The following is an 18,938-nucleotide window of genomic DNA, read 5'->3' as shown; positions in this document are numbered from 1 at the left end:
ACATTTATCTTTTTGGCATTGACCGCAACTCCCCATCCCAAATAGAATACTTCTGTAAGTAGATACAGGAAGTTGGGAATCTTTGCCAATAGTCACTTGGCAGTGCCATACCTGGAAAATGAACAGATTCTGTTTGAAGCTTCTGATCTTGCATCATCAGGGCAGGAAAGCAACAATGACAAATTTCAAAATCTTAGCAGGACTGTGGAGAGACAGAGAGAAACAAAGGTAACATTACAGGTTATAAACACAGGAAGTCCTAGAGAAACTCAGCAGGCATGGCATTATCTGTGGAGAGAGAGAAAGAGAGAGGAAAACAGAGTCAACACTTCGAATCCATTGACCCTTTAATTGTCTTTTGAAATGGCTGAGCAAGTCATGCAGTTATATCCATTGCTATGAAGTCTGCACAATGAAAAGAGGCTGGATGGATCCCCAGGATTGACCTGACACCAAAAAAGACAACAGCAAAAACAGCCCTGATGACCTTGCAAAGACCTCCTCAATAACATCTGGGGGCCAGTGTCAAAATTGGGAGGGTCACCGTCAGCCTCCTCGAATCATACCTTATTGTCAATGTCCCAGGTACCACCATCACTGTCCCTGGATATGTCCTGTCCCACCGGCAAGACAGGCCCAGCAGAGGTGATGCCGCAGTGGCATGCAGTCAGGCATCAGTTACATTGGCAGGTATCATCTTGACTCCGGACAACGTGAAGTCTTGTGGCTTCGGGTTAAACACGGGCACAGGAACCTCCTGCAGATTACCACGTACCGCCCCTCCCTTGGCTGATGAATCAATAACTCCTCCATGTTGAACAACACTGAGATGAAGCACAGATTTCAGTGCCCACCACCAAGTGTAGCTCGGCAGTAGCACTGCCAGTCGGGCTGATCGGATCCTGAAGGGCATTGCTGCGAGATTGAGTCTGCGGCAGGTCGTGAGGGAACCAACAGGAGGGAAAAAAAAACATACCTGGCCTCATCCTTACCAATCTGTCAGCTGTTCATACATCTGTCCTTGACAGTATCGGTGAGAGTGACCACAGCACAGTCCTTGTGGAGATGGAGTCCCATTGAAGGTAGCTTCTAATGATGGAACATGGGTGTCACTGGGTAGGCCCAACATTTATTGCCCCTAACCCTAGTTGCCCCTTGAGTAGGCGGTAGTGAGCTGCATTCTTGAACCACCACAGCCCACATGCTGGAGGTAGACCCACAATGCCCCTTGGGAGGGAATTCCAGGATATTGACCCAGCAACACTAAAGGAATGATTGATATGTTTGCAAGTCAGGACGGTGAGTGGCTTGGAGGTGAATGTGCATGGAGTGGTGTTCCCATGTAGCTGCTATCATTGTTGATCTAGTTGGAAGTAATTGTGGGTTTGAAAGGTGCAGCCTGAGGACCTGTGGTGAATTTCTGCAGTGCACCTTGTAGATAAGAGACACTGCTGTAACTGAGCGTCAGTGGTGGAGAAAGTGGATGTTTGTGGATGTGGTACCAATCAAGCAGGGCCTGCTTTGTCTCTGGTTAGTATCAAGCTTCTCAAGTTTTAAGAGAGCAGCACCCAACCGGGCAAGTCGGGAGCACTCCCTCATTCCTAACCTGTGCCTTGTCGGTATTGGGCAGGCTTCGGAGAGGAGAATCACTGAATAATCGGCCAATTGTGTTTTTTTTTGCATTGGGCAGAAACAGCAAATGTTTTAACAGCGATGAAGAGTGAAAATTTTGATTGAGGTTTTGCTTGTTGGAAGTAACTACTGCTTTTCTTCTGCAGGCCAATACCCAGAAGTAGTTATAACTAATCCCAGTGATGGCATCATCAAAGAAGGGCAGTGGTTCACTTTGAAGGGTCGGTTACAGGAACAGGCTTCGGGGTATAAACACAACTATTGTGAAGCTAAATCTAAAACATTTAATAAAAGAGCTGACAGGAAAACTGGAGGCTTTTACCAGTGTTAAAGAGACAGCTATTTGAGCCCCTCTCCATGAAGTAAAGCTTTGCAAGTGGTGACGTTCGGTCCGTAAACATTGAGTGCTGCCGTCCGTATTGTGTGTTGAACTACAACCCCTTTTGCAGAGAGACCACCCAATATATCATACTGCACGCTGTTTGATTCATCGAGTCCTGACGGTCACGGCGATGCCCGAACGCTTTTCATCCCACTTCCCAAATGAGTGAATTCTCTGCCTCTGCAGATTTTAATGTTGACCATCAGGTCCAGAAGAAACCAGAACAAGAGTAGGCCATTCGACCCATTTGCTCCACCTTTCAGCCAGATGCATGACTGATCTGAGACATGGTTTCAGGTCCCACCTGCTCCATAGAGATTTCACCACTTTGCTGACTCGGCTGGGTCTCTTTACAAACTGGACCCCATTGTAAATTGAGCCAATTCTTACACTTGGCCCGATCCTAAACTGGGCCACATTCTAAACTGGGCGACATTGTAACTTGGGCCTCATGCTAGCCTCGGGCCTCATCATAAACTGCAAAACATCACAACATGCGAAACATGTTCGGTCTCATCCTAAACTGTGCCCTAGCATAAACTGGAACTCATCATAAACACAGCCACATCCCAAGCTAGGGTACATCCTACATTGGGCTTCATTCTAACTTGGGCCAAATCCTACACTGGGCATTATTCTAAACTGAGCCTCATTCTAAACTGGGCCACAGTCTACATTGGGCGAATCCTAAACTGGACCAATCCTAAACTGGACCAATGCTAAACTGGTGTAATCCTAAACTGGGCCACACCCAAAAGCTATACATCTTCCTCCCCACCTATCCACCCCACCCATCCCATTGACCAATCCCCAACACTCGCTACCTATATCCAACCATCACCATCCCACCTACCTTTCCCCAGACCCACCCCTTCTACCTTTATTTATTTCCAGTTCCCTACACCTGCCCAATTTCTGAAGAAAGATCCTGGCCCAAAAAGTTAACTCTTCCACTCCTCTGATGCTGCCTGGCCTGCGGTGTTCCTCCACCTCCACACTGTGTTGCCACATCATAAATTGGACCACATCCACACAGTGAAACATTCAAAATTTGCAAATATTCTAACCTGGGCCTCATGTTAAACTAGGACACCTCCTACACTGGGCCACACGCTAAATTTAAACAGACCCTACACTGGGACATGTTGTACACTGGGCTTCGCTCCATACTGGCCCATATCATCCACTGGGCCTCATTCTAAACTGGGCCTCATCTGACACTGGGCCACGTCCTTTCCAGGGTCACACAGCATTCCCTGTCACATCCTAAACATTGCTGTGGGCTCAGACGATGATAGAAGCAGTGGAAAACCAGCTTCACCATCTCCCACCATGTGTTCACTGTTGTGAGACAAAGAGCGAAACCCCGTTGAACAGAATCAATCACCTACTTTCACTTTCAAGTTAATTTAGCTTCTGATTTACTTTAGTGAATGAGTCATGGAGCCATAGTTATAGTTGGTACAGAAGGGATTCTTCAGCCCATGAATCTGCATGAACCTCACTAAACTAATCCCAGTTCCCGCCACAAGGATAACAGCCTTGAATACTGTGACATAACAGTTGGTTGACCAAGAACATTTTAGAGTTTATTTCAGTGTCCCATCTGAAATATCCTCCAAATTAGTGCTTTTCAGACTCCCATCATTCTCTGGGTGAAGCAATTCTCAAATCTCCCCCTAAACCTCCTGCCCTTTCACTTTAAAATAATGATGACTCCCCTCCCCCCAACATTTATTATTGACCCTTCAACCAAGGGCAACAGCAGCTTCCTATCCCTCCTGTAAATCCCCCTCACAATTTTACACACCTCTGTCAAGCCCATCCTCAGCCTTCTCTACTCCAAACATCTCAGGCCCATCGGACCTCTCTTCATCGCTTAAATTCTCCATCACAGGCAATATCTTAGTGAATTTCCCTGTCACCACCTCCAGTGCAATCACATCCTTCCTATAGTGCGGAGACTGGAACTCCACACAGTGCTCCAGCTGCAGCCTCACCAAAGTCCTGTCCAGCTCTGACATCACCTCCTTGCTCTCACAATCTGTACCTTGACTGATAAAGGCAGGTGTCCCATATGCCTTCCTAACTGCCCTATCAACATGTCCTGTCACCTTCACGGATCTGTGTACAAACACCCTAAGATCCCTCTGTTCCTCTGAGCTTTGTAGTGCCCTGCCTTTCACTGAGTACTTCCTTGTCTTCCTTCTTCCAAAGTGCATCACCTCCCATTTATCAGGGTCCAACCGCATCTGCCACTGGCCTGCCCATCTGAGCAAATGTCCTGTAACCTAACACCTTCTCCTCACTGTCAATCACCCGGCCAATCTTCATTTTATCCACATTAATTTTGTGTTGTATTAAAATGGTTGATTAACCTGCCACCTTGATATTCCATCCCATTATCTCTCGAGATGTTCTTGGGCTGTGGGTGGTGCTAGCTGGGCCCGGCACTCATTGCCCATACCTATTTGCACAGAAGGCAGTGACGAGTCAACCACATTGCTGTGCATCTCGAGTCATGTACAGGCCAGACCAAGTATTGATGGCAGACTTGTTTCTCGAAAGGGCAGTAGTGAACTAGTTGGTTGTTCCTGAAAATCAGCAATGAACTTGTGGTCACCATCAGACTCTTTCATTCTCGATTTTTATGAACTGAATTCAAACTCCACCATTTTCCATGGTGGGATTTGAACCCAGGCCACTGGATTAATACTCAAACGATAATACCATTGTGTTTCCACCTCCCCCTGTAAAAAGGATTCCAAAATCTGAATTTAGATGTTAGATTCTTGACATGCTGATCAACCTGAGATTGTCCAAGAGTATGCCCTATTCAACCATCCAATAGGATCATGATTGATCCGGAATTCCTCATAGCAACTTTCCAGCCCTTTCCCTTGATTCCCTGTCTGATCAAGAATCTGTCTGTCTCAGCCTTCAATATGCACAGGGACTCTGCACCCACACAGCTCTCTGTGGCAAACCATTCCAAACATACACATTGCTCTGAGAGAAAAAAACTCCTCCTCATCTCCGTCTTCAGTCAGTGTCTCTTTACTCTGAGATGGTGTTCTCTGCTCCTAGACTCTCCCATGAAGGGAAACAGATTCTCAGCATTGACCATGTCAAGCCCTCTATGTTTCAATAAGATCACCTCTCATTTTACTAAAATCCAGCGAGTAGAGTCTGAAACTGTGTAGCCTTTACTTGGAAGACAGTTCCTCCATCCCAGGGATCATCCTATTGAAACCTCTCTGACTTCCTCCAATGAAATAACAGCTCCCCTTAAATAACACTGCTCCACATGTGGTCTCCTCAGCACTTTGTACAGTTACAGTAAGAACACCCTACTCTTACACTGTAATCAGGACTAATAAGGCTTTTTGGATCTCACAAGTTATATTTTCTCCCTCAAGCTTTGGATGTGACGTTGACAGTGCAAGTCCATTCAAGTACCCTGCTGCTTGGTGAGATGTCTGTTCTGAAATGCTCCAGGCATCCCTGGGGATTTGAGAGAGATTACACCTCCCTTTGGTATCAACACGATTCCTTAATTGAGGGAGAATGTGAACCTGAATACACGATAGCAAGTGCGACATTTTCAGATGGAGCAACTTATCGATGTGAACAGAGACTGGGTTTCAGGAGGTGGATCTCACATGATGAAAACATAATTGTAAGATGTAAGTTTTCCCTCTTGAGTTGCTCTGACTTGGGTTAAATGGCCCACAGGCAAAAACATCAATGTTGCTTCAAAAACCAATGTTGGCAGTTACCCAAAGAGAGTTGTGATCACGAGCTCGAAAATGGTATGAAGGCATCAGAGTGCAAGGCGTAAAGATACATTCTTCTCATTTTTGTATTTTGGTCGGACGGCAGTTCGGAGGATGGGATGTACGGCTTGAAACATTAACTCTGTTTCCCTCTCTCACAGGTGCCGCCAGACCTGCTAAGTTTCTCCAGCGCTTTGTGTTTTGTTTCATATCTCCTGCATTCTTTGTGTTACATATTCATATGATTTTATTTTGTCCTGTCGTAAATCTCTGCTCTGAGCCAACACTGCAAGCAGACCCCAGTGTGGAAGTATTCATTGGTGAACGCTTTAAACTCGCCTGTTTGGCCGAACCCTTTCACGATGATTATCTCCTGTTGTACGTATTTTATAAAAATGGTGAATTTCTCAATTTCCCTTCAGAGAAGAGCAGTTACACAACAAAGGAGGCAACACTGGACCATTCGGGAACTTACCAATGTGAAGTCAAGATTCGAGACAATAAACTGACGAAAAAGAGTAATATAGTTCCCATTTCAATCAAACGTAAGCTGTGTCTCCATTTATTTCATTATTTCTGCTGTCATCCAAATCACTGTAAATGTAAGGGTTGGTCAGCTCCTGCTGTCATTGTCAGTATGGAATAACACTGTTTTTGTGTGCTGCACACTCTCGCCTCCTATTGAGTTTGTGAATACATATTTATGACAGTCTTCAATCCCTCTCCATACCACACCAGTTATCCACCCTGTCCTGACCGCTTCGCCTGTTTCTTTTGCCATTAGCGGTGTTTCTGCTTCCTGGGTCTGAATTTCTAGTGAAGACTGAGGGTTTTTTGTCTTCAATCAGCAACAGCCTTTGGCAAGTTCAGAGGATCAGAGGGATGTTCGGGAGCTAGCCCACTGATCACTGAAGGAGGCGGTACAGGTTAAAGGGTGGTTGGGTAAACATACAAGAGAGAGATAATGGGAACTGCAGATGCTGGAGATTCCAAGATAATAAAATGTGAGGCTGGATGAACACAGCAGGCCAAGCAGCATCTCAGGAGCACAAAAGCTGACGCTTCGGGCCTAGACCCTTCATCCTGTAAGACTTGGTTTTATCAGGCGTGGCACAGATTATAAAGAGCTGGGAGGTGACATCAGGACTGTGCAAGACTTGATACCTGTCTCTGATTCTCTATGTCTCCCTATGACTCTCTGTTTTCCCTACACTCTACGTTTTCCAATCAATCTCTACATCTCTCTGTCACTCTGTGGCTCACTTTTAACTCAATGACTCTTTATAAATATCGACAACTTTATGTGATTCTGTGACTCTCTACATCCCTCTATGTCTCTTTATGAATCTATTTATCTATCTCTTTGTGAGTCTATTTGTCACTATGAATCTCTATGACTTTCCTTATCACACTCTCTCTTTCTGTATCACTCTATGGCAGTGTTTCTCCCAATTACTTCCTATATATCTCTGTACTTCTCGATGACTCTCTATGAATTTCTGTCTCTCTCTCTCTGACTGTATGGTGGGAGTGCTGCTTGCTGCTGAACACAACAATCCCTGCCTTGGAAAAGCACTTAACAGTTTGGTTCAATCACAGGCATCCCTGTGTCAGTTCCAGACCTGAGTATCCACCCTGGGAACGAGGTAGTGGAGGGAGACAGCAACTCATTAAACTGCTCTGTGACCAGAGGTTCGACTCCAATTCAATATATTTTCTGCAGAGATGGCAATGAGATTTCCTGGGAGTTTTCCAACTACAGCAGAACCATACACACCATCATCAACGTCAGCAAAAGATAAGCAGGCTATTACCACTGTGCTGTTTCTAACCAGGAGGGACAGTCTCTCCAGTATAGCAAAGCCATTGCTGTTTCATTGATTGATGAGTTTCTAAACTAATCTATGCAATCCCAATTTATGGGAGTGATGTGATAGCACTGGGATAGGGTGCAGGAGAGATTTACCAGGATGTTGCCTTGAGGGTTGGAGAGTTCAGTAATGGATGAAGTTTGGACAGACTGGAGATGTTTTCCTTAGAGTGGAGGAGATTGGGAGAGGCAAATATGTTTGAACTGTATAAAATGATGAGGGGGCACAGATAGGACTGACAGGAAGAAACGTTTCCTCTTTGATACAGGGATCGGTGACTGGTGTGGGTGAAGGTAAGGGGCAGAGGTGTAGAAGAGATGTGAGGACTTTTTTTTTTACCCAGAGGGTGGTGGGGAGTCTGGAACTCACTGTCTGAAAGGGTGGGAGAGGCAGAAATGCTCATCACATGGAAGAAGGATTTAGATGTGCACTTGCGATGCCTCAGCTAAAGTCAGATTAAAGGGTCCTCTACATTTCACTTGTCTTTTCCTGCAGAAATAGGGACACTGATAATGTGAATAGCCAAGGTCATTCCCCCAGGGTAGGGAAGTCCAAAACCAGAGGGCACAGGTTTAAGGGGAGAGTGGAAAGATTTACAAGGGTCCTGAGGAGAAAGTTGCTCACACAGAGGGTGGTACCTAAATGAAATGAGCTGCCAGAGGAAGTGGTGGAGGTGAGTACAAATACAACATTTAAAAGACGCAAAAGAGTTTGAGGAATATGAGCCAAATGCATGTAAATGGGACCAGGTGAGTTTGTGAAAACTGCCAAAGGGCCTGTTTCCTTGCTATATGGCTCTATGTGTCGAAGTATTGGGAAAATTGATGAAAGAACAGAGAGGTGGCTGCCTTTCACTGGTGCAGATTCAATGTGCCAAAGGGCCTTTCTTTGTGCTGCAGACCTCTCTGACGCTATAATTCCATGTTAAGCACTCCAACAGAGGAAGTTAGAAGCATGGACAATAGGAGGAGGCAATTTACGCTATCCCACTCGCTCCATCCATTCAATGGGATCAGGGCAGATCATCCACCTCAGTTGCCTCTTCCCCTCACTTTCTCCCTTTGATCCCTTTAGCCCTGAGAACGATATCAAAATCCTTCTTGAAAACATTTGATATGTTGTGCTGTCCCTGCAGAAATCCCCACAGGATCAGCTTCCCTAGACCCTCTGCACCCCCTCAGGGAGGGAAAGGGTAATGATCTGGAACAGCTAGATAAAGCACTGAGCTTGACATCTTTCCCATTCAATTGATTCAAGCTATCGGCTCAGCCAAGGAACTGCACCGAGCCTCAAAGCTGTCCTTTTCTCATGGAGCTAATTTGTCGATAGGACCTGAATATCATTGGCTAGGCCTATCACAGATTGCTCATCATGAATTCCCCTTGATGGTGCCCTGTCTTCCACATGCAGCCCATGAGAATGTAATGTACCTGCAATGTTTGCAGTGAGAGAGATTTTGACCAGTGACGCTGAAGAAATGGCTGATATATTTCCAAGTGAGCATGGTGAACGGCTCGGGGGGGGACTTGCAGGGGCTTCGTGTTCCCACATACCTGCAGCCCTTGTCCACCCAGATTGAAGTGGACATGTGTTAGGAAGGTGACATTATGCAGTGCATCTTGTAGACAGGGTCGCTGCAGCTGATCATTGTTGGTGGTGAAGGAAGTGGATGTTAGTGGATGTGGTGCCAACAAAGTGGGCTGCTTTGCCCCTGGATGGTGCTGAGCTTCTCAAGTGCTGTTGGAGCTGCATTCATCCAGACAAGTGGGGAGTATTCCATCACACTCTTGATTTGCACCTTGTTGATGACGAACAAGTTTTGGGGAGTCCAGAGGTGAGTTATTTGCACCAGAATTCCCAGTCTCTGACCTGTCTTGTAGTAACTATTTTGATATGGTGAGCCCAGTGCAATTTCTGGTAAATTGTAACCCACAGGATATTAATAATAGGGGACTCAGTGATGGTTATACCATCAAATGTCAAGGGGCAAAGTTTAGATTCTCTCTCAAAGGTAATCCCCAGTATGTTGATACTGGGGGAATTCAGTGATGGGAGCGCCAATGAACATCAAGGGGGTGCTGGTGAGATTCTATCATGACGGTAACCCCCTGGATGTTGATAGTGTGGGGATTGGGGAGAGAAATAGTGACAGTAACATCACTGACTGTTAAGGGGGCGCAGTTGGATGATATACCATTTGGCTATCCATAGTTCACACAAATCTTTCAAAGTGTAGATTTTACAACAGCCTGTTCACCTTGGCAAAAATGTAAAATCTTGTTCGATTTATTTCTCCTTTCCATCCATTATTATACTGTCACTGAAGATGACATCTGGAAAACAAAATAGACAAATTCAGCACCTGATCTTTAATTTACTATTTGGCTTTGTTTTGTTCCAGTTCCTGTTGACAGGGTTTTCCTCATCCTCCGAGCCAATAAAATGGAGGTTCCAGTTGGGAGTCGTCTTGTTCAACAGTGTGTGTTAAGCCAAGATACAGGACCCTACTTTCAGTGGTACTTCCAACAGAAAGCCTTAAACAATGCCAGCCAGAATTACAACTTTAGCTTGGACAGGAGAGAGCTGGCAATTGAATCCTTCCAGGCCCATCTCCAAGGTTGATACTAGTGTGTCGTGATCAATAGGGGTCCCGGTGGAATGATATTTCATGTGACCAGTAATTCCATCAACGTCATGGTTCCAGGTAACCCATTCTTCATCATTGATCTGTGCTCATTCTTCACTGGGATCTGGCTGAAGACTTGACTTGAATCCTTGGAAAAATGGCTGGAGAAACTCATCTGCTCTGGCAGCATCTGTGGAGGCAGAGAGACAGTTACAGAGTTAATGTTACTGGTTATAAATACAGAAAATGCTGGAAAAGAACTCACTGGGTCTCTCAGCATCCTTCATCAGATAAGGGAGACGTTTAAAGTTCAGGAACAGGGATGTCAGGGTCATCTTGCTGCCATTACACAGCACACCCTGCAGTATTGTATGTGCAGTTTGGGGTCTCCTTCTCTGAGGAAGAATGTTCTCACTATGGAAAGTGTGCAGTGAGGGTTCCCCAGCCTGATTCCTGGGATGGTAGGACTAATGGATGAATGGAGGCTGGATCACTGAAGTGGGGAGATCTCATCGCAACCTATGAAATCCTAACAGGACCGACGGGAATGCTGTTCTCAATAACTGAGAGTCTGCAAACAGGAAGTCATAGTCTAATTGAAATGGGGCAGGACTGAGATGAGGAGAAACGTCTTTACCCAGAGAGTGGGAAGCCTGTGAACAGGCTGCCTCAGAAAGTGGTTGGGGCCAGAACATGAAATGTTGTGCAGGAGGGAGTTGTATAGATTTTTTATGGGCTAAGGGGAGAGAATACAGGGGGACAGGGGACTGAGCTGGATGATCAGCTAAGATCCTATGGAATGGGCACAGCAGGCTGGAAGGCTGACTGGCCGACTCCCGAAGCTATTTTTGATGTTTCTCTCTGAATGACCCAGTTGCCACTGAGAGCTTGATATATAGTGGTAGGAAAAATGAGGGACAACAATGTCTAATCGACAATTTAGGGAGACTAGTGCAGAATGATCTTTTGAATTTTGCACCAAATAGTCTGAGTTGGATTGGAGGGATTTTGTGAATGAGACAGGATGCACAGAAACAATGATGTCACTGCGATGCTGAGGGTTTGGAGGGGAATTTTACAGACACGAGAGTTTCACTCCAAATGGATGTGTGCTGGGGGGGGGCGGGGGGGGCGGGGTTCAGGGCAACAGGGAACACTGGTGTTGGCATTTGGTGAATGAGTGATGTTATTGACAGAAAATCCCTCTCTGAATCCAGCACAGGCACACAGCGCTGAGATGGCAGCACACATTGTCCAACTGTTTCTGATCCTTTCTCTCCTCGCATTGCTTCCCATCAAACTCCAGAACAGGAAACAAGATGGGTGAGACACTCCGGCAGATAATCGGTGATCGTTCTCCAGTCACAGCTCAATGTGGGTTTCAAAGTAACATTGCTCATTTGTATTTGAGGGTGTGTGTGACAGTGAACGTGTGCAAGTGGGAGTATAATTGAAAGTCGGTGTGGATGTCTGTGAGAGAGGCACACTCTTATTGACACACACTTGCTCACAGACAAGATCTTGCTTTCTCTCACACTCACCCACACATACTCACAGGCACTACATCCACTAGCATCCAATCCCGCCATCACTGACATTCAGCAGCAGCAGTGTTAACCATCAATAAGATGCACTGGAGAGCTTCAACAGAGATGTGGAGACAGCACCTTGCAAACACATGGCTGTTTTCATCTACAAGGCCAAGTGCAGCAGATGCACTGGAACACTACCTGATACAAATCCTGCTCTGACCCACTCACCATCCTGGCTTTAAAATATATCAGTCATTTCTTCAGTGTCTCTGGGTCAGTAAATCCTGGAATTCCCTCCCTAAGGGCATCGTGCATCTGCACACAGCACACAGACCGCAGCGGTTCAAGAAGTCAGCTCCCTCGACCTTCTCAAGGGGTCAAGTAGGGACAGGGGAAATAAATGCTGGGCCCAGCCGGTGATGTCCATGTGGCACGAGTGAATGTACTTTATGAGGGTGTGAGCAGGCTGAATCAGCAGCAGATGGAATTACAAGGGAAGACAGACAAAGTAATGTGTTGTGTTTGAAAGAATGGTCAGCACAAATGTAAACTAAAGGTTAAAATTGGAATTATTGTTACTTGCACATCAGTCGAGGAACCCAAATTTATTTGCAAACAGTTGAAGCCAAATATTTACAGCAAAACATTCCCATGTTTTCTCTCTCTCTCTCATTTTCCCCAGCTGATTCTTCCAGCAGATCCCGGCAGCAGAGGTAAGTTAGTGAGGTGTTTAGCGACTTGTAACAGCTTTCAAAAACAGTCCAAATGGGGTGAAAATTGCTGTGGGGTGCAGACCCAACAATTTTACATGGTGGTAAATGTACTGTTGCATGTACTCATTTGCAAATTGAAAGCAAAACAGATCAAATTGAGGACACCTTCCATCTGACACTGAAATGTGTGGCTCAGTCACATCAATGATGGGGTTATCCATTGTAGTTGGAAGAATTGAAAAAGGCAACTTACCATCTGAACGGGAGAGAAAATTAATAATTTATTCGTGCAGACGGATCTGACTGTCCTTGTGCATGATTCTCAGAAATCTAGCATGCTGCTCCGGCAAGTAATAAGGAAGTAATTTATTGCTAAAGGCATGGAATATAAACGTAGGGAAGTGTTGCTTCAACCGCACAATGAAGTGGAGGTGCTGGTGTTCGACTGGAGTGGACAATGTCAAAGGTCACATGACACCCGGTTAGCGTCCAACAGATTTATTTGGAAACACAAGCTTTAGGAGAAGCACACAGACACAGGATTTGTAGCAGAGATATAAATGGCAGAGAGATCAAAATATCATATAAAGGTTTTGAGTGGAGTGTCGAATAATAAGTCTCTGCCTGTGATCAAAAGTGTTGACAGTATTACTTATAACATTAATTCAGCAACACACACCGCGCACCCCTCCGCCCCAATCTTCAGGTAAGCATCCTCCACGGTGGCCTTCGAGATACACAACAATGCAGAATCGCCACAGCAGAAACTGCCAGCCAAGAACCCTACCCATGAAGACGGCCTCAACCGTGATCTTGGGCTCATGGCAGGCTACGTGTGACCCCACCCGCCGGTCTGTATTTGTAAAACGTTGTTTGCTGTCCTGTTCTGACACCACCAGCTTGATAAATTAGTATGATCTCTCGACCTCCATTAGTTTATACAGTTTTAGTTTACTTATTACTTTGGTTAAACCCTTGGTATGTGAATCTTGTCCCTGTCATGTTATCCCATTCATTTGTTTGCAATACCACCATATTTCTAAGTTCTTGTAATTATCTCACTGCCTCATTTTATCGGATTTTCGCTCATCCCTTTGCTTGTTATTCGGCTGCTGACATCCTATGAATACGCTGAAACTATTCGTCCCCTGAAGAGACTGATTATTTGAGACTCCTACAAGTTCTGTGTCTGTGCCTCTCCATCGTTTCACCTGACAAAGGGGCATTGTGGTAAAATCTTGTGATTTTAAATACACTAATTGAACTCTAACCTGGTGTTGTGTGACTTCTCAAATGTACAAAGCATTGGGATTTCTGCATCCGGAGTACTGTATAATCCTATGGTCCCCTGACATGAGGAGGAAAGCAATTGCATTGGAGAGAGTTCACAGCAGTTTCACTGAATTAATGACCAAAATGAAATGTGAGCTTTGTGAGGAGAGACTGGGACAATTTTGGTCTCTTTAAATGAGAGTGGTTGTAGTTGTATTGGAGGCAGTTCAAAGGAGATTCACTCGATTATTTCCAAAAGTGACTGGTTTGCCTTAGAAGAGAGATTGCGCAGTTTCTCTGGAGTTTAGAAGAATGAGAAGAGATTAAATTGAGGGATAGAAGATGCTAAAGGGGAGAATGGACAAAATAGATGGAGATAAGATGTCTCTTCATGTGGGGCAATCTAGAACAAGAGAGTCATTGCTTCAGGAGAAAGTGGTGGGGCAGATCAAAACCAGAAGTGAAAACAAACAGCTTCTCTCAAGGCGCGTGAAGATTGTGAATCGTTGTTGCAAGGGGAATTGAAACTTACTTTGTAACAATCTGAAAATACTTCCTTTCAAGCGAGGTGATGGAAAATCGAGCTGAGGATGTGAGTGAAGGCAGACGCACAAGAAATTTCGATTATGCTGAGATTGGGCCAAGTCGACTAAATGGTGAGTGTGAATCTGTGAGCTACCAATTCTACAATATCATGTATTAGTCATTGTTCGAACTGCTATTTATCCAATTGGGAAGACTGACAGAAACAAATCTTTTTTTCTGTATGTGATGGAGAGAGTTTGGGTTGTTTTCTTTAGAGCAGAGAAGGTTGTTGAGGAAGGCGGAAATGATAGAGATGTGTAAAATGGGTAGTTTTGTAGAACAGAGACAGATGGGTTCAGGCACATAATTCATTGCAGACAGAGTCACTGGTCGACAGGGTGGTGAGGAATGCATTGAGCACACTTGCCATCATTGCTCAGACATTGTGTACAGGAGTTCTGACATCATGTTGTGCTTGTACACAATGTTGTTCAGACCTCTTCTGGAGTACTGTGTCCAGTTCTGGTTGTCCTGTTCCACTAAGGATATTGTTAATCTGGAGAGGGTTCAAAAAAAAGATGTATCAGGATGTTGGTGGGAATGGAAGGGGTGAGTTGAAGAGAGAGGTTGGATAGCCTGGGACTATTTTCACCGCAGCACAGGAGGTTAAAGGGTGGCCTGATCCAGGTTCATAAAATATCAAGGGTATGGATAAGGAGAATGGCAGGTGCCTTTTCTCCAGGTTGGGGCAGTGTAAAACTCGGGTTCTTCTTAAAGTGAGAGTACAAAGGTTAACAAATACATAAGGGACAATTTTTGTTTTGCACAGACAGCAGTTCATGCAGGTAATGGACTTCCAAAGGAAGTGGTGGATGTGGGTACAGGACAACAACTAAAAGACATTTGGAAAAGTACATGAATTGGAAAGGTTTGGAGGGATATGGGCCAAACACAGGCAGGTGTGACTAGTTTAGTTTGGGAACATGGTCAGCAAGGACAAGTTGGATTGAAGGTTGGTTTCAGTGACTCTCTTACGAAGGGCATGGGCGGGGGCTGGGAGGGGATAGGAAGCAGCTGTTCCCCTAAGATGAAGGGTGACTGACAAAGGAAGAAGGGGCAACATTTTAAGGTGAAAAGTAAGAGGCGTAGAAGGGGATTTGAGGACTGTTTGTCCCATAGGGCATTGAGGATCTGGAGTGCATGAAAATAAAACATCTGGAAGTATTTCAATCTGTAGTTGCGCCAGTGCATGAAAATGACACTTCGTAACTACAGATTCTTCCTGATTTATGAATGTTGAATATTCGTACAAAAGAAGTCAGGAGTAGGTAATTCATTTCCTTGAGGCTGGTCTGCCATATACCCGCCTTTTGCGTTTATTCCCTAAATAGATTAGCTGAACAAAAGAATTCTCTCTCTCTCTCTCAGATTGAAAATTAACAACCGATCCAGCATCTGCTGTTGTTTGTGGGAGCGAGTTCCAAACCTCTCCCACCCTTTGTGTGTGAAAGTGCTTCCTGACATCTTTCCTGAACAGTCTGGCCCTAATTCTCAGGCTACACCGTCCATAGGTCCAGAAACCCCAGCCAGTGGAAATAGTTTCTATTTAAGCACCCAGTCTTTTCCTATAAGATCTTTGATCAGGTCACCCCTTAACCTTCTAAATATGACATAACCCCTGAAGTCCAGGTATCATTCTTGTAAACCTACAATGTTCTCCCTCCAAGGCCAATCTGTCCTTCCTGAAGTGTGGTGCCCAGACCTGCTTCAAGTGGGGTCTAACCAGTGTGTTGTACAAGTGCAGCATAACTCTGTGTCCTTGTACTCCAATCCTCTGGATATAAAGGCCAGCATTCCATTAGCTTTCTTCAGTCAATGAATATCAGATTTAAAAAGAATCACAGAATTTTTTGGGGAAACTCATCAAGGGCAGATATTATTTGCCACTTGGGGGCTGACTGTTTGCTGTTGATGACAACTCTTTGTCTCTTCTTTTGACCCTTTAGTGACGAGCTGTGCTGGAGCAGAGTACTGTTCAGTGAAGAACACAGGGACACGTGATGGGAAACATTCATTTTGTTCACAAACCTCAATATTCGAGAGCAATGGAGCAAAGCCAGAGAAATATTATTAAACAGTGGAAAAATAAAGGCTTTCCATTTGTCTGAGGGAGGTTGCTTGAGATGGATATGGCTCAACTTGTAAATTGTATGGGAGACGCTGATGTCCACCAAAAGAAGGCTAAGCAGTATTGATATTTCATGAAATAGAAGGTACCACAGATGCTGGAGAATCTGAGATAAAATGGTGTAGGAGCTGGATGAACACAGCAGGCCAATCCACATCAGAGGAGCAGAAAAGCTGATGTTTCGGGCCTCAACTCTTCTTCAGAAAAAAAGGATCTGCAGAGGTGTCTCGGCTTGAAATCTCAGCTTTCCTGCTCCTCTGATGCTGCTTGGCCTGCTGTGTTCATCCAGCTCTACACCTTGATATTTCATGATGTCATTCCTTTGAAGGTGATATGGTTAGAAGCTGCCCTGATTGAGCCATTCCAAGTATCTCAGTCACAAGTGAGGGGAGTGAAGGAATACTCCCTAATTGCCTGGATGGGTGCAGCTCCAACAATACTTGAGAAGCTTGACACCATCCAAGGACAAAGGAGCCAGCCCCTGCTTACCGGCACCACATCCACAAGCCACCACTCCCTCCACCACTGGCGCTCAGTAGCAGCAGTGTGTACCTCCAACAAGATGCACTGCAGAAATTCACCAAAGACGCTGCGGACAGCACTTTCCAGACTCATAACCATATCCATCCAGAAGGGCAGCAGATATACGGGGAACATCGCACCCTGCAAGTTCCCCTCTGAGCCTCTCACCATCTCGATTTGGTAATAGATCAGCCACTGCTTCAGTGTTACTCGGTCAAAAATCTGGAATTCCCTCCTGAAGGGCATTGAAAGGCTACCAACAGCAGGTGGGCTGCAGCAGTTCAAGAAGGCAACTCACCACCACCTTCTCAAGGGGGCAATTGTGGACGGGGTGGGTGATAAATGCAGGAAATGCCCATGCCAGACGATTGAATAAAATACTTTAACTTCCCAGGCCTGCACCTTCCATTTCCCTATTGTTCGCTTGTTCTGGGATGGTAGGTGCACACTTTGTACCAAATGTTGATGCAAAATATCCCTGGGATTCGTTGGGCATCTCGTTATTTCTGTTGTCAATTTCCCAGACTCAGCGTTGTTGAGTCACCTGCTCTGTGACCTGCGGTGAGAAATGTCTGTACATTGCCAACAGCTTCGGTTTATATTCCTGCCGGTTGGCTCTCTGACGGTAATTATCTCTCTCTTCAATCTGGAGGCGGCCTTTGCTGTCATATTAACATTCTGTTTTCTAACCCTTCAATTCCCTTTGCTTATTGTTTCTGATTATAGATGATACCAAGCTGGATGGCGGTTTGGTGAACTCGGCCATCATTATCCCAAAGCCAAGAAACACTGGTCAAGGATACATTATATATATTTTTGTCACATTTCTGGCTCAGTGAAAGTGGCGATTTTCTCTGGTTCATCTCGACCCTCAGAAAACCCAGCCACTTGTAATATCACTGCTTTCCTCTTGCTTAAAGCCTGGACCAAAGACATGCCCAAGCTACTCGAATCTTTTTACGTGATTTGAATTTACTAATCACGATAGTGTTTGCAATTCACCAAAATCATTATCAAATTTCAGAATGTCAACGAAATTGACAACAGGGTAACGGGAATTGGAAGAGGGAAACAGACACTGATGGCTAACTGTGATATTGTTCATCTTGCTCTGAGGGGACACCTAAAGTTTGGGCGCTGTTTACTACCCCAATACAACAGCGTAATATCTGAGAGTGGGCCCTTCGGGCCTTAGTCACTGGGGCCATTCGCTCTGGGTCCAAAATCAATCTCATGGGGAGCTTTGTCATTTCCTGTTTCTTTGATGACAGGAAGTTCAGTGGAGGGACAGGTAATGGTGAGGAAGCAGAGAGGCTGCAGAAGGGCCTGGGCAGGCTCAGAGAGTGGGCAAAGAAATTGCAATGGAATACAATGGGGGAAAGTGTGGGGTTATGCGCTTGGGTAGGAATGGAGGCATTGACTGTTTTCCAAATGGGGAAGGTTTTGGAAATCTAAAGCATGAAGAGACTGGGAGTCCTAGTTCAGGGTTCTCTTAAAGTTAACATGCAAGTTCATTTGCCAGTTAATGTAACATTTGCGATCATTTCAAGACAGCTGGAATACAACAGAGACGTAGTGCTGAGCTTGTAAAAGGCTCTGGTCAGACTGTACTTGGAATACTGTGAGCAGCCTTGGGCCCTGTATATCAGGAAGGAAGTGCTGGCCTTGGAGGGGGATCCAGAGGAGATTTACAAGATCCCAGGACATGTCTGATGAGGAGTGGTTGAGAACTGTGTGTCTGTACTCAATGGAGATTCAGAGGATGAGGATAATCTGATTGAAACTTAGGGAATATTGAGAGGCCAAGATAGAGACGAGGACATGAGGGGCACAGCCTCAGAGTGAAGGGATGACTCTTTCGAACTGAGATGAGCAGTAATTTCTTCAGCCAGAGGGTGA

General features: G+C 45.2%; 1 protein-coding gene across 3 annotated transcripts; it reads left to right on the top strand.

Annotated features, from left to right (window-relative positions):
- The first annotated feature begins 1,644 nt into the window (after positions 1-1,644).
- LOC132207298 (Fc receptor-like A) lies at positions 1,645-16,464 on the top strand. Of its 3 annotated transcripts, XM_059642505.1 has the most exons (6): positions 1,645-1,878; positions 6,213-6,335; positions 11,505-11,661; positions 12,502-12,532; positions 14,369-14,460; positions 16,336-16,464. In XM_059642505.1, exons 3-6 carry the CDS (start codon positions 11,607-11,609, stop codon positions 16,461-16,463), a joined length of 306 nt encoding a protein of 101 aa, XP_059498488.1. In that variant the 5' UTR covers positions 1,645-1,878; positions 6,213-6,335; positions 11,505-11,606; the 3' UTR covers position 16,464. The 3 variants fall into 3 exon arrangements, with proteins under 3 accessions (XP_059498488.1, XP_059498487.1, XP_059498486.1); XM_059642504.1 differs by lacking the exon at positions 1,645-1,878 and having other exon boundaries at positions 5,966-6,335; XM_059642503.1 differs by lacking the exons at positions 1,645-1,878; positions 12,502-12,532; positions 14,369-14,460; positions 16,336-16,464 and having other exon boundaries at positions 5,966-6,335; positions 11,505-11,722.
- The last annotated feature ends 2,474 nt before the right edge of the window (positions 16,465-18,938 follow it).

The sequence above is a fragment of the Stegostoma tigrinum genome, chromosome 44, assembly GCF_030684315.1.
Source record: "Stegostoma tigrinum isolate sSteTig4 chromosome 44, sSteTig4.hap1, whole genome shotgun sequence".
NCBI classification, from domain to species: domain Eukaryota; kingdom Metazoa; phylum Chordata; class Chondrichthyes; order Orectolobiformes; family Stegostomatidae; genus Stegostoma; species Stegostoma tigrinum.
This window is presented reverse-complemented; position numbering and strand designations above follow the sequence as displayed.